The 16,535-nt window shown below is 31.9% G+C and overlaps 1 protein-coding gene across 1 annotated transcript in view; it reads left to right on the top strand.

Moving 5' to 3' along the window:
- Positions 1–16,535, top strand: part of LOC124361125 (guanine nucleotide-binding protein-like 3 homolog) — a 37,066-nt gene that overhangs the window by 11,857 nt on the left and 8,674 nt on the right. The window contains exons 6-7 of the mRNA XM_046815160.1: positions 12,592–12,679; positions 12,785–12,965. Coding sequence (XP_046671116.1) covers positions 12,592–12,679; positions 12,785–12,965 — 269 coding nt within the window. The remainder of the gene's footprint in view (positions 1–12,591; positions 12,680–12,784; positions 12,966–16,535) is intronic.

Here is a 16,535-nt window from a genome sequence, read left to right as displayed (position 1 = left end):
TTTATCGCAAAATTTGAGTTTGGTTCACGTTAACAAATGAAATGTCAGAATATAATGTGTCAAGCCTAACAATTAAAGCATTGTTAAAGATACGTTGTATAAAAAAATCAATTAAAAAGTATTGCCACTCCTAGAAACAGTTAAAATTACACATTATTAACATTAGTTTAACTGATATTCATATATATATATATATTATATATATATATATATATTCAATAAGAATAGAAAAAAATAGAAGAAAAGAACATAAAAATTCTCTATATTCGTCTTAAGACATTTTCAAGAGATATACAGTAGGTAAATAAGTAAATATATCAACAAAAAATAATAAACAAAAGAAACATCATGTGTTAATAAAACTAATTTTGAATTACGTACAAAGAGTAAATAATTTTGCTTAATACAAGGAATATAAAGTTATAAATTAAATTTGTAGTTAAATGTGTAATGTTATAAATTAAAATTGTAACATGTAATTTATACATACTGCTATCCGTATCTTAAATTTAGACCATCCGGATGTTTAGTTTGTAGCACCCTCTGATGAGCAATTTATAAATAATTTATTTTAAGTTTATGGGGGTTCTGAATTTTGTTAATACTTTTTAGAGAAAAGCATTCATCGAATTTTTTTAGGCTAGTTTAATATGCGCATCATTTTAAATATATTTATTATTAGAATATTGTGTTATTAACCACAGTATAAGTTTTATTCATTACAAAATTATAGCATTGAAATCATGAACGGTCACCAGTGTATGTAAAATAAATGTTTTAGGATTAACTCTATTAGTAAATTGAGCACTTTAAGTATTGGAGGCATTGAATTTCGTAAAAAAAATTTAATAATAAAATTCGTTTTAATAATACTTAATAAACCGTGAATCCAAACCTGACTACTCAACCGTTGTCCCTATTAGAATAAAGAACGACGTCCTGTATGTTACTAAAGGTGTAACACAACGTATTATACCAGTATCCCCCTTTCGTCAGTGCTGGTGTTATGTGTGAGTGTGATTCTCGTACTCGTCACTTGTGCTCAAGAATTGCATTTTGTGCAGTGACAACGCCTGGAATTGACTCAAGTAATTTTTAGGTATGTTCAAACCCTTTTCTTTCCATTCTTTTCTTCTTTCTTGGCGTTATATTTGTATGTATTGATACAACCCCCCCCCCACCTGACGAAGAGGATAGATTTCAATCCTCGAAACGTTATATTACATCTTCTATAACATATAATGATGGCAAATTTCCGAAATTCTGTTATCCTTTTAAACCCTCTATCGTCAATAACAAACTTTAAACAAACACTTCCCATAGTCATTACATAAGTAGTGCAGTTTCTCGGCAAAACATATATATTTGTTTAAAATTTTAATTGACGACGGATGATAGGCCTAATAACGCAAATAAAACTCATTTAATTATGAATTCAAATTGTAGACCTGACATTTCGAGAACTCGTATCTGCCTTATTCATCAGATGTTATATCGTAATCTATATTTTTAAGTGTGCATAACAGTTAAAATTCTTCGTGCAAGTCAATTAAACTTGTACAAAGTCTATAAAACAACGTTTCAAAGATTTAAATCTATCCTCTTTGTAAGGTAAGAAAACAGTTAGTCTCATAAAACAGAAATGCAAGTTATTTGATTCCTGTTTGTTTTAATATATACATTCTACTACAAACCAGAAACCAGAGATTTAATTCTACATAATGTCCAGATATTTTTCCAAATATTAGTGCTCACAGTCTCAGCAGGAATATAGTTGAGTATATTGATAACTTGCTGTTAACGCTAACTCCTTTCGTGCCAACAACAAATTTTTACCTTTTGAGCTTAGCAAATAGGGGAAATTCCCCAAAGTCAAAACAAAAGGCTTGCACTTAATGACAAAATCTCTCCCTGGAAATGAAGGTTTTCTTATTTAAATAGAAAGCGGAGGCGGCGACGTCGACTTCAAGGGTCCTGTACAAAGCGTGGTGTCAAATTTCCAGGAATAAGGGTTAATACCTGTCTCACAAGATGGGTACGGTGGGACGGCCCCACAGAGAGCGGTATTCGCTTTATCTTAAATTGTAAATTAACCTTTCATGTCAAAGTTGTCAGATTATTCTCAGCACTATTGTATTTGAAGGATATTTCTAGAAGGGTAAATTAGTTAATAGTAACAATGTGTCTCTCAAGTAGAAATTTTTCAGATTTAAAAGGCCATATTCAGTTAGTTCAAAAGAAGCTGCATTTTATGTTATTATATTTTGATTTATTTTAATTGTAGTCTATGTACATGGATTGTAAGCTCAAAAATAAAGTCTTAGTCGTTAATGTAACTATAATTTTGTTGACCAATTTTTACTGTTTCTTTCCATTTTACGTAACAAATAATTTTGCGTTAATTTATTTATGTTATTTATTTATTTAAAAAGTAAAACAATACTCATATAAGTAATCATTAAATTTTCTTTTCTAAAGCAACTATTATAAAGCTTGATCATTAGCTGTGACGTTCGTTTTTAGTAAATCAATGATTTCCTCTAATATGTACAACTTGAAACTTGATTTGTCTACTTCGAAAGCTACTGATGGTCCTACCTAAATAGTATAAGATGTAATATAATATAAGGGACTCCGATTGAATATCAACTTTCTAGCACTTATAAGACAGCTAGGAAAGCTGAGATTATATTCAGTTAGTAAAATGGCCATGGCTTAAAACGTCCAAGGTTAATTCTACCAAAACATCTGTTGTTAGTTTAACAATATTAAAAATCCGCCATGTTTAAGCGCCTATACTTGCTTTATAGATTTCCTCGGAACTCATGATCTATTTATTGGGCTGTAGATCGCTTAATCCATTTTGACTGCATTGATGATGGGTCTGAAACGATAAACAATTAGGTATATGTTGATGTGTGAGCATTACATATCTCTAAGTGTGTTGAGTAAAATGATGAATTACAACATTTAAAGCGACACGATTCTCGTTGGAGGCCTTGTACGTCAGTGGCAAGAATCTCATTGAGGTATATTGTGATTTTTATGTAATAGGATATCACTTGAGAGGCTGGAAAATTCCTTTTCTATCAGCATCATTATCACACTGTCCGCACGATATCTCTAAAACGAACTAACCAGACTTGAAATTGTGCATAGAGGTTAGTTTTTTATGAGTAACTCTGAGTTCGATTATAGAGCATGTCATTTTATGGGATTTGGTGAGCGTAAGTAAATTTTTTACATTATTATTATGGGTAACCATGATGGCAATGAAAAACTAGTAGAATAACAAAATTTTTAAATGAACTAAGCACAATCGTGTAAGATGATAAGATCATATATTTATTCATAGAGACGAAAGAAAAATATAGGAGTGGAAAGACAATTTTATAAATAGGTAACAAGGTTTAATTTCAACTACTCTTATGTTTTAGTAGGTATACCATTGTAACATAGCTATGAAATGAAACTTCCAACTATGGAATTTAACTGAACGTAATTTTATGTCGGATTGTCTGCCTTTCTACCTGCACGCAAGACACCTCGAGAACTAAATGAGCTATAGATTTGTATTGTGTAAGCTAACTCAACAAAGCCTGTTAAACGATACGAGGTGTGGCGTACTGCTACCTTTTTGAATGTTCACCGTTGAAAAATAAGTGGTGAATTGTTATTCTCGCTGTCTAACTCATGCGTCGGTGACGGCTTAGTATTTAGTTTTTGTAATAGTTTGCTGAGGCGTTTTCATTAATTATAACTAATTATAAGTTACTTCGAAATTCTATTGAAAAACTCGTATACTAATTTTTTAATTTTATTTTTTAAATATTTTCTTATAGTAAACGGTTTTTCTTCAAGAAAAGTGTGATAACGTTATATCTGGCAATTTTACAATTAATTATATATACTTAATCAAATTTCATACCAATAGGTTTGGTTATTTGCAGTTTTTTATTCCACACACTAATTTTACCTACTCTTACCTATATTTTATACATTATATTACATAAATGAGAAGTACTATATTATTTAAACCACAATATTGGGTTAAGTAATTGAGCAGTGATTAGTAATCTCTCAAGCGCTCGTCCTTATAATTATATTTCATTCTATGTTATCTATTCCTCTTCATAGATCCTCTATTTACAGTAAATCATTCACAGTCTCTGCTTGTCGACTCTGGAATAATCTCCCGGATCATATCAGAGGTATTCGTAGTCGGGAACGGTTTCGGGGGGTGCTTAGGGACCATCTGTTTTGGGCCTCGTCGGGTTGACGATATCGTGGCATAGGGTATGGGACGATGGCTTTGTATGAATGGTGATTTATGAATGTCTGTTAATTTCCTTGTAAGTTTTATTCTATTTATTTATTTTTCGTTTCATAGAGAACCTTTATTTCATTTTATTACTTTATATAAATAGAGATTATAATTTTTGATTGTAAAACAGTAATGTAAACTGTATTGTGGCTCTTGTTTTACAGTAATAGTAGAGTTTATTAATTTATGGTTAGGTATAAGAGAGGACTTAATAGTCCTAACCTCGCCAATTGAATATGTTTTACGTTGTATTCAATAAAGACATTTTTCATTTCATTTCATTTCATTATTTATATTATTAAGCGAATATAAATTACTATAATATGTTTGATTTTATGTGTTCTATGGTTAGAGTGCATTCTATAACTATCTGGTCATCCTACTATAATATAAAACAGTAACTTTTATTTCTATCCATTTCTAAAATCATAACGAAATTTAAATAAACAAAAACGGATCCGCATATCCTATAAGGACGTATGATGTGCTGGGATGTCCGGATAGGCTTAGAAGTAGAGGAAAAACTATGAGTGTCCGGTGTCCGGATGTGAACATTTCAAATTAATGATTGGTGATCAATAATGTGCTTAAGTGGTTCTGCGTAGAATGATGCTACTCCATCACTACTGCCGTACTGTAAGTGGAAATGGCAGTTTAATTGTCTACTAACGACAAGACCCCGAGTTCTATCTCCTCTAACTGTATTTAAAACCCTACTGAGAAATCCGGAAAAGTGTAATCAACTACTAAGTTATAGTTTAATTAGAAATGTGAAATTTGTTTACTTTACCATATAAACCTAAAAACAAACTTTTTCGTGAACGACTCGATGCCTTTGAGTAAAACTGTTTAACACATCACATCAAGCTGCGCTTTCGCTTTAGAAATTAGATTGTAGAAAAGATAGCATTATCTTTGAACGGATAATATTTTGAAATAAATTATTTATATTATTTCGTTATTACTAGATATTATACTTTTCAAGATTTTCATCCAGAAGTAATTACTGACAAGACCAGAAAATCACGATTATTTTGTTAAAATATGAATCAAATTAAAATATTCAACTGTTTTTGTGTTCGTTTGTAAGGCTGATAGACCATATTACTTGTAACATTAAAATACATTGTGTTGGATCAAACAATCATTGATGTCGGGTTGAATTAAATTCTATTAAAAATAATGTTTAGGCTATTACTATATATATATATATATATATATATATATATATATATATATATATATATATATATTAAAAGATATTTCCAGTACTGGCTGTTACCCGCGGCTTCACACGAAACATTAAAAATCGAAGTCCTTTTAGGCCTACAAATAAGTACAAAGTACAATCACATATGATGTAATACGGAGTCCTTTAAAATTTTGAACAGAAATAGGCGTTTATTAGTTATATATTACTTCAGTGTTCATGAACAAGAGGATCCGATTGTAACCTTACTCATATAACGATTTGCACGTTTAGTAGAATTTATAGTTCCAATTAATTATATTTCCAACGCCACAGCTTGAGCCCCGATCAAGAAATTGTAAATAAATAAGCAAGTCCCGGAGACCTACTTCTATGACAAAGCGTTTAATCCACACCTTTTTATGAAATTCCGTGTAAGATGTTTTCAGTGACCTAGTTGAGTTTATCTACTGATTCCGAGGAAGAAAATATAAAGATATACGTATGATTGAAAAGTCTACTTGGGACATAGCATAAAGGACACACTTTCGGTCGTTTATATTCAATTAAGATGCCAAAATTAAGTCCCTATTCCCTCGACAAACAAATATATACGGATATAGCTCTCGTAAATCTACTTTGGTCTGAAAGCGGCTACTTTAGGTTTAAAATATTTCCAATTACATACTCGAGTTTGCCTTCTTGTCCCGATGAAGAAACTATACAATACAGTATAGTTATACAATACGTAGTATTATAAAGTCTAACACGGTCTAGGAGGGAAATTCTACCTAGTTCTAGTATAAGAAAGAAATCTTTACTAAATTCATGGAACATTTACAATAATCGTTTATAAAGTTTATACCTCTTGGTGTTGTACTTTAGTTTGGAAAAAAAACGGATCATTGTGTTATGTTAGTGTTCATTTCTCTGTTTTTCCTTCAGTCACTGTAAAAGTTCCACCAGTTTCGAGTGTCTTACGTAACAACATTGACATCTTTGTTTATTAAGATTGGTTTTATTACAGAGTATACATTCTTATACTTTATAATATAAATAGTATATTATAAAATGCATTAAACGTTTTAAATTAGTCACTCGCGCAATCTGGAATATAATTTTATAGTGGAACTGGAGCAAAAGATATTAACTTTGTCTTTGCTACATGCATCACTACTTTCCGAATGATAAAATATTTTCGGCAACTTTTTTGATCTATTTCTCCATAAAACCTTCCTTGAATTTCTGCTGTTTGGTTTAGCCGTTATCGACATTAGGTATTAACAGCACATTTTATAATTAATGTTTATTTATAAAACTAGCTGTTACCCATTGCTGTGCACACAATTATTAAAATCGAAGTCCGTAGCCTATTTAGTCCAAGCACTTATGATGAAATATGATAGAGCCCTATGATTATTGTAAATAATAGTTAATTTAAAACACATATGATTGTGCTACCATAAAAAAATGTTTGCACAGGACAGTTGACTAAAGTTAACAGGTTCTTTCAATTTATACTATTATATAAAAATCTTGTTCTATTTTCCTGATTTTTTTCGTGTCCTTTTACAATACTTCAATCGTTGTTCTGCTATTCGAGGCGAAAACTCGCCAGCAATCTATGTATATAGATTTTGTTTAATTCTTTCTGTAGCGATCTTCTTCTACAGTCTATTGAACAATAATTAGGAGAGATAGTATAGATTTAGAACATTCGTCAATGTTAATCCATTAAATTCCCCATTTTTTATACTATTAATTACAGTTAAGAATCTATGACAATATTTGTTCTAAAAAACTAATTTATCAGAGAAACACTAGAAAATAAAGGAGTTTTGTTTAGATTTTAATTGTATTTAAAATTTATTCTAAAGGTGTTCATTCAATAAAATTCAGGTAAACAACAACCACAGTAATATACACGGTATGAAGTATACTGTGGCAATAACCAAATTACTTTTACTGTAGTAAGCGGGTTAACGGTGTCCACGCAGGAGTATCAACAACTCCATAAAAACATCATCCGCTCCAAACTCTGGCTCCAGAAAATAATCTAGGCTTGAATCGGCTGATAAAAGTGAGGAAATCCCCAACCTAGAACTGCTTCTGGGTCTAATATAAAAAATTAATGGTAAAAACTTCAACAAGAATAAGTGGTCTGAAAATTCATTCAGGAAAATGTATTGCTGTCAGCAGAGAGTTAGAGGTGAATGTACCGACTTCACCATAGTCAACTCCATAGTAAATGTAAGTATGTACCACATAGGTATCCTCTTTAGGTAGAGAATGATGCTAAATGATTATAGTTGTATTTAATTTAAAGTGTTAAATTTATTATACATAGGCAATCCTGAGGTTAACGCTGTTTTTTATGTTTAAAGAGCAATTTAATTCATGTAGAAATTTGCATTTGTAATTAGAAGATAATATATTTGTAGGGTCCAGCAATACTTGAATAGTTTAAAATCACGTAAATTTGGAATTCTTAAATGTCCATCAATAAATCAAACCAGCAGATTATTGATAACTCTGTATAACTTAAGCACGGAGGAAAAACGACCAGCAAGAATTAGAGTATAAAACATTATAGCAATGATCCATCCACAGCTTACAATCATCCGGTAGAAATACTTTCAAGTAATGCAGTCAAGCGTATTGAGACGTTAGTTTTTAACAGCTGTAAAGAAATAAAAAAACAGAAACATTTTGAAAGTAATTATCTATAATTAGGTATGTTATAAAAATTTTATATCATTTACTGTTCTTAACTGGTTCATCAGTTACAGAGTGTATTTTTGTGCACAACCCAAATTTCTACATTGGATTTTTATATGTAAAACTACCCCTTACATTAAAACAATACAGCAATAGAAACAATGCCACAAACCTGAAATAAATTGAGTACAAGTGATGATTTAATTGTATAATATATTGTATAAATAAGCTATAACATTTATAAATGATTATTTATGACTCTAAACAGTATGGTGGTGTAGGTATTTTTAAAGTCCTGAATTAAAGGCATCCACCAACCCAAAACGTAAAACCCAAAACTTGGGTCAATGTACTTTCTTTTAGTAACCATCACGAGAGTATTACCATTAAATGTATATCGTTTCTTGGAAATATATACCATTAAAGGGACATTTCTAGGAAAAATATTGGAGTATGGACTTCGTTTCAGTTTATTTGCGGTTGCTTCGAGAGAAAATGCAGCTTCTTTTGAACTAACTGAATATTGGCTTTTAAATATGAAATATTTATGCTTGAGAGACAAATTGTTACTATTAACTAATTTACCATTCTAGAAATATCCTTAGAATACAACAGTGCTCAAAGTAATTTGACAACTCTTAAGGTTGTTGCAAATATCTCTCTGCTCGGCCGTCCCATTGTAGTCATCTTGTGTGACAGGTATTAGCCCCTGTTCAAGGAAATTTGAAGCCACGCTTTGTGAAGAACCCTTGAAGTTGACATAGCCACCTCCGCCTTCTCGCTTTCTATTTAAATAAGAAAGTCCTTATTTCCAGCGAGATATTTTGTCCTTGGTGCAGTCTAAAGTGTTGACTGGGTGAATCTCCCTGAAGAGCACGGCTCAAAGGGCAGAACCTTCCTGTTATTAATAGGACATTGGTGTCAACAGAAAGGCGCAAAAATGATAAAACGTTAGATTATACTCTTGATTGTGGATCCTAAATCCCCCAGAAGGATCCAAAATCAATGATTATAATAGCTACATAACTAATACAATCAAAGACATCACATATCTTCTTGCTGTACCAGTCTTTGTGACCAGTACAATAGTGCACTAAGTATAGGCCTACTTAGAATGTATCTGACTTAAAAATCCAAAGGAAACCTTGTTATAAAATAAAAAGAATGTTTACACAAAAGGTCTTCACTTAAGTTAGAGTTTATTGGTATAGTTTACAGGAAATATTAAATAATTTATCACAAACTTTGGAATAGAACCACTTGGAATAATCTTTGGATATATCCAAAGATATATCCAAACTTTGAAATAATCTACTTCCTAATGCATTATGGCACAGATTACAAAATTACAAACAAAACGGCCATAGCACAGTATCTATTAATACAGAGATGGGAATTAAATGACGTACATGTCTTGTATTTGAAACATTTACTTTCATGTTTTCATATTTAATTTAAAAAATTAATTAAAATATTGTTGTAGTTCTTGCAAATAGATTTGGTTACAGCTTGTAATTTGACAGGTTAAATGTTATAATTTTTACTGCACACTAGGCTTTGAATGCAACATTTAGCTAAGCCACTATATATACAGTTATAAATTAAATATCAATATAAAGTTAAATGAATATTGTTCATTTAAATATATTATAGACTGTTACTTACATAAATAGAGTACAAAGAGTAAATAGGGCGAAATATAATAAATTACTTGTTTATTCAATTCGAATTTACAAACAATATTTACATTTACAAATATTTCATATTCACAAACATTTACTAGGTGTTAGAAAATACTGCTAAGCCAAAAGAAAGATAGAATAAACAGAAAATACATCCGCCAAGGCTGAGCATGTTTGGAGTCATAACTGTCTAAGTAGTAAAATGGTAGTTGGCGGTAAAATCAAGACAAAAGCTAATAATGAATCAATTATCTTTCAACTTATTTACAATATACTTCAAACAAATATAACTTATACAATTATTTTAAACAAACATAATTATTTTAGTGTGACAGCCTGATAAACATCCAGCGAAATCCTCATGAAGTACAGCACTGAATGGCAACCAACACCGCCGTTACAACTGAAAGTTGGAAGCTGAAGGGATGGCATATCCGTTAAAAGCTTTACGTACTTACGGTACTTTTGGCATTGTAACCTACAAATTGTATCCTTCAAGGATATCGAAAAGTTTAAAAACAAGATACAGATATAGTTATTGTAGGGATTGCAACACCATTTCGAGACCTATAAATGGTTGATCTTTTTAAAAATGCTACGTGCTGCTACGTGTGCTAAATTTTAACTTGGAGATTTAGTGATAAGTCAGTGAGTGAGAGAATGAGTGAGAGCTCTTCCTTTTACGTATACGCGTACTTACTCCAGAATTTTATATTTGCATGAACAAAATACCACCTCTCGTAGTGTGCTGCAAAATAGTTATGTCAGTAGTATTAGCTTATTTCTGAACAAAGTTACAATTAAAACCAAGTTCAAGACTTTGATTTCAAGTGGAGGGCCAACTACTGTACTGTACCTCTATCGTTAGAAAACGCTCATGCAAATTTTAAAATCCTAGAGTAGTTTATGTTTCAATACATATATAAGTAGTTTGCCACGGTAACTGTAAAGTGAAAACATTATTTTCAAATTGGCTATAACTTAAATAGTCAGTCGATAAGTCTTTTTATGTTGTGCGCAGATTTCTGAAGATCAAGAAGTAATGAAACGAACATTAGTTATTTTTATGAAAACACCGAGGTCACCATTGTATAAAAATTTGTATGACACTCACTCGATGAAGGTAGTATAAACTTATAAAGTCCATTTAAATTTAACGCGTAACTAAATAATAATGATTGTCATTTCAGTTGATACTGTCTCAACTCAAACTCAAATTTTATTTTCAAGATATTTCTTCCAAAAGTTTGTAAATGCAAAAAGTATGAAAATTGACAGAACATAGAGCAACGTTGAGGAGTGATATTTAGTCCCAATCTATTAGTACAAATTAATGACAATCACAATATTAATAAAATAAGAAATGCTGAACATAAAGGACAAAAATAATACAAATTACTGAAATTAAATACAAACATATAAACTATAAAATGTCATTGATCAAACCCTTCCCACTATAAATAGCTATGCTTATGTATAAAAAACTTTACAATTTATACATAAATTAAAAATAAAATTTAAGGATAATCTCCTATATTTATATTTTTAACTAATATAAAATAACTGTTAACACGCATTTAAATAAATCATAGTAAGAAAATAAAATATAAAAATAGACAACACAAAATTAAGTAAATTATCACAGAGATGGCGTTGCATGGATGAAACGAACGGAAGTCCTATCTATATTCGTAATTTTAATAGTTACAATGAATTCTTTGTACTAGTAGTAGCGGTAAAATGGGTGAGAGGAGATATTCAGCACTGTTCACACCAATCGTACAAAGATTCAAGATTAAATCACACATAAAATTAAATACAACAAATTTAGCCACCAAGGTAGTGAAAAAATACATGACAAATTGGTTTTAATTATTTATTTTCATAACTTAACCTTAGTACCTGAAGATGAAATCACAGATTTCGAAATGTACATAGTAACAAAAATAAAAGTTTACAAAAAAAGTGGTTAAAAGGTTTATTTATATTGCATTATACAGATTCAAGATTGTTATTTTTTTAAGACTGTACAGCATAAAAATTGTCAAAGATCACTAAGGCTAGAATATTTTCCAGTTAAAGTTAGATTTAAACTACGTCAAAATACTCACAGACCCTTAAGATTTCCCTTTGGAAAATTGAAAAGGTTTTAAATTTTTGGGATGGTGGGGGGGGGGGGGGGTGGGGGGGGGGGGGGGTGGGGGGGGGGGGGGGTGGGGGGGGGGGGGGGTGGGGGGGGGGGGGGGTGGGGGGGGGGGGGGGTATAGGTTAGCGACTACGAGTAAAACACAAACAACGTCGTAACAAATACCAGCTGTTTGTTTATTCTTTTGAAAATTCATCTGGAGACAGATCTAGAGGAAAGAGAAGACGTTTCTGTACACAATGCAGTAAATAACGGCCGAATTTAACTGAAGATAGCCGAGCAGCGACGACGATTTCGAAGGCATGTTTGAACATCGACGTCTATCATTCATATTAAACGAATGAACGTCGCTAGAGCGGCTTCTATCACTAAGAGGGTTAAGGCAACTTATGTCACAAAGCTGTGCATATTTGTCTCCTTCTGGTAATATTGTTTTTACAACAATAATTGGGTTCTTATGTTGTTTAACTAATGTTAGTAACCACTTTCTTTGTTTGATAATCTTATTGCAATAATCTTGCTTTGTCAATAGGTTTACCCAATGTTGGCAAGAGCAGCATCATCAACAGTCTGAAAAGGAACAGGGCCTGTAGTGTAGGAGCCACACCAGGAGTCACAAAGTATGATTTTTTGTTTCAAAACAAGCACTAAAGATTCTCTAATGATAATCAACAAAACATGATCATAAAGTAATCATAAATAGTAACATAAGTTTGTAATTCCAGAGCAATGCAGGAAGTTCAATTAGACTCCAAGATCAAGCTCCTGGATAGTCCTGGAGTGGTGTTTGCATCCAGCAAGTCTATGAATGAAGGAAGTTTTGCTCTCAAGAACGCAGTCAAGGTGGAGTCAGTGGATCCAATCCCTGCAGCCACAGCGATTCTTCAACGCTGCACCAAGCGACAGGTATCCTTCTCTTCTACTCAGGGTACTGATGGCGTAGTCTACTGTAACATTTTGCATTCTCTCACGTAGCTCATGAGAAACTATTAACCCTTTAAGGAGTATGGACGTCATATGAAGTCTTTCTTTGATAGTCTAAAATGAATAATGGATGAAGTCCAAAAAAATACCAAAAATTAAAATCTTTAAAATCTCTTAAAAAATGTTTATTTACATTTGAAAGCTTAATAAAAAAGGACTACATCTTCTACAAGTCAATATTTCAGTACTTTTTCAAAATCAGTAATGTCCTATTTCCTCACTGCAGCAGACTCAATCAGTATTGTCTGCCATTTGGACAACAGTAACAAACTAGATGGTTGCTCAACAAATATGTCACTCTCACAAGATAAATATGGCCACAGTATGCAGTATACAAGGAATGGCTAGTATAATGTGGTGGCATATTCTGATAGCAAAGCGATGCGCACGCGACGCGACCTTGAGTCGGTGGTTTCTACACGGTGGCTACTGCGATCAGGTGGTAAAATCAGATTACAAGTGAATGCAAGCACAAACATGGAAGTATATTGCCGATAGATGGAACCACTTTACAGACTAATCTACCTAAAGGCTACCTAATCTACCTAAAGTAGTAGCAATGCATTTACGATAATACAAAAATACAGAGGCTAAACGTCAAAAGAAGTCCTTACTTATTATGTAGAGTTTACACGCACTCCTTAACCCTCAAAGTGCTACTATCGCACTGTGCGATATGTTCGTACCACTTCAAAGTGCTACTATCGCACTGTGCAATATGTTCGTTTTTTTTCATATCACAGACGAACGATTCGCTCAATAACGACATGGTTTATAAAGCTACATGTAGGAATAAATTCCCTATCAAGTAACGTAATTAGAAATATGTAATTCAGAAGTTTACGAGGAAGAGTAAGAAGAATAGTCAGCTGATTTCGATGCGTGTTTGTCTGTTACGGTCGTCTAGGGGCCGACGCTCTGTGACGTTATTGTTTTGCTTCGTTCTTTTGATTTGTAAGTGACTTATATTATTGTTTATTGAGTAATTGTTTGTGCTATGAGTGAACTTAGTAATTCAAGTGCCATTAGGCGCTGTTTTGATGACGATTTGAGTGGAAATGATAGCGATGCAAGCAGCACCCCCACCAGAGAGTGACTCAGACTAATTTTTTTTTAGTCTAATGTAAATATGTATATAAGCCATTTTTTTTGTATTTTTAATACTTTATCTGTCATTTTTCTTACTTTTACTCATATCAGTAACTAAATATGTGTTTATTTTGAGGCAATAATCACTATTCAACTACTTACTGACACTTGTTGATGTGGTAAACATTTTAGTACAATTTTTGCGAAAAAACATTGTTTTGTTTTTTACCAATTAGTATTGTGATATGTTGTGCAAAAGGTTAAGAAGTGATATTTTTCTTATTCAGCATTATATTTGGAACATTTTGCATATTTTTAGAACTAGGACTACTACATTTTGTAAAAACTATACGTCAAGGATTTTGAAAAATAAAAATATAAAAAACTACACAACCGGTTAGCAGTACCAGATTTTTTTATGATAAAAGATAAGCATTTTTATTTTTACTTGATCTTATAGAACATATGTTTGTGTAAAAAACTATATGTAATACATGCAATTTGAACATATTGTTTGTATATAAAAAGTTTAAAAAAGAAATGTCATATGCTCGAAAATGGCCTAGCACTTTGAAGTGGTTTAGTCATCACTTGGAGGGTTAAAGGTTTAAAGCACCCCAATAAGTATGTGTATCCCTTTCAGTGGAAATGCTGGTTTTTAGACTCACTGGATAAGAACAGCAAGTGGTGGGAATATTAATTGCATATTTGGATATCACATGAGCTTTTTAATTTTATTCACAAATATCAAACGTCCATTGTACTCTGCTGTTTACATTATAACTGGTATTGTGCAAAAACAGCTGTAGTAATTACTGTTGAATTTATTTTTATTGATTTAGTTTTGAGTACTAGTGTTGTAAACTTTTACAACAAAAATTAAAAAAGATTAATTTTTATTGTTAAAGTAATATAAATTCATGTATACGTCCTTTTTTATAGTTATTTTTTACTTAACCCTTTGAGGTCGGCCGGGACAGTGTCTGTCCCACTCGTGATGAGTGGCCAAGTAGCGCGGGACAGCGTCTGACCCGGCATACTTGGGTGGCTGAGTAGCGAGCGGGACACCTGCTGTCCCGCGCTGTAGTACTTTGTTCTTTATTTTTTATCCCCTAAACGAACTAACCTTTTCATGACAAATATTTTTTTGTTTGTTTCTTAAAAGGATGTATTTTTCACACAAAAAAAAAACAAATCGAAATTGTTGAATTTGTTTTGAAACGTTTACTTGCAAAGAAAGTAATTTGTATAGTTATTGTGTAGTGTTATTCATCTCCAGTTCATCACACATTATTTGGTTTCAGAAACCATAGTTTAAACGGCTTTGTTTTAAAACCTTATTTACTCCCTTTGTGAGCATGACTTTATGCGAAGAATAAGCAAAAATGTGTTGTCTCATCTTTCGTTGAACATACTACAGCTGTAGTGCTATTGTTTATGCAACCCCCTGAACAAGGTCTTTATAAGTTCGAAATTGAGCATAACCGTTGGCAACCTGTAAAACCACTCCTTATTCATGACAACAATAAAAATATGGGTTTTTTTTGACAAGTCTGACCAAATGATGACAACTCATAGCCTTCACAGGCGAACCAATAAGTGGACAAAATAACTGTTCTTTTATTTTTTGGATACCACTATTGAACAACTATATTCTCTACAAACCTGAAAATGGAACAAAGAAGCCTCTTAGTTAGTTTCGACTAAAGCTTGTATAAGGACTTATTCTTCGTTTTGGTCCCACTGAGCGAATTGTTCAGAGTCCTACCATACGAGAAACCACCAGGCTTTCTGCTAGAAATAGTAATCACCGGCCAAAACAATCCAATATTCCACGACACTGTGTAGTGTGCCGCAAAGCCAGAAGAGAGAAGAGATCCACTATCTACTGCAATGGTTGTGATGTAGAATTGTTGTTTGGATCCTTTCAAAGGTATCACACAATCCTACATTATTAAAAGGACTTGAAAATTATACTCGAAACTATTTCAATCTGTGTAAATAACTTTAGTTTACTGAACTCTTACTCAATACAATTTATAACTATAAAAACTAATTGGTGTATTCTTATCCCAAAGAAAATGTTTCTTTTCTAATTAAAATCTAACATAAGCTGCATACTGATATTAAAACTAATTTCAATGATAATTGTTTGAAAACAGCTTCATTCTAGGTTTTCTTACCACAAAACACACAAAAATGTAATGAAACACATGTGTATTTCAAACTAAATTAATATAAAATATATATATTAATTATCGGAAAATTCATAAGATTAACTAAAAAAAGGCAATTTATTTTTACAAAATGAAAACTTTACTTTTAACCAATTGAATAAAAAATAAGAAAGTTAGAGGCAAATAACTAGAACGATGCGCTGGACGGGATATTTGAGTAAAATCC

The sequence above is a fragment of the Homalodisca vitripennis genome, chromosome 4 (assembly GCF_021130785.1).
Source record: "Homalodisca vitripennis isolate AUS2020 chromosome 4, UT_GWSS_2.1, whole genome shotgun sequence".
NCBI classification, from domain to species: domain Eukaryota; kingdom Metazoa; phylum Arthropoda; class Insecta; order Hemiptera; family Cicadellidae; genus Homalodisca; species Homalodisca vitripennis.
This window is presented reverse-complemented; position numbering and strand designations above follow the sequence as displayed.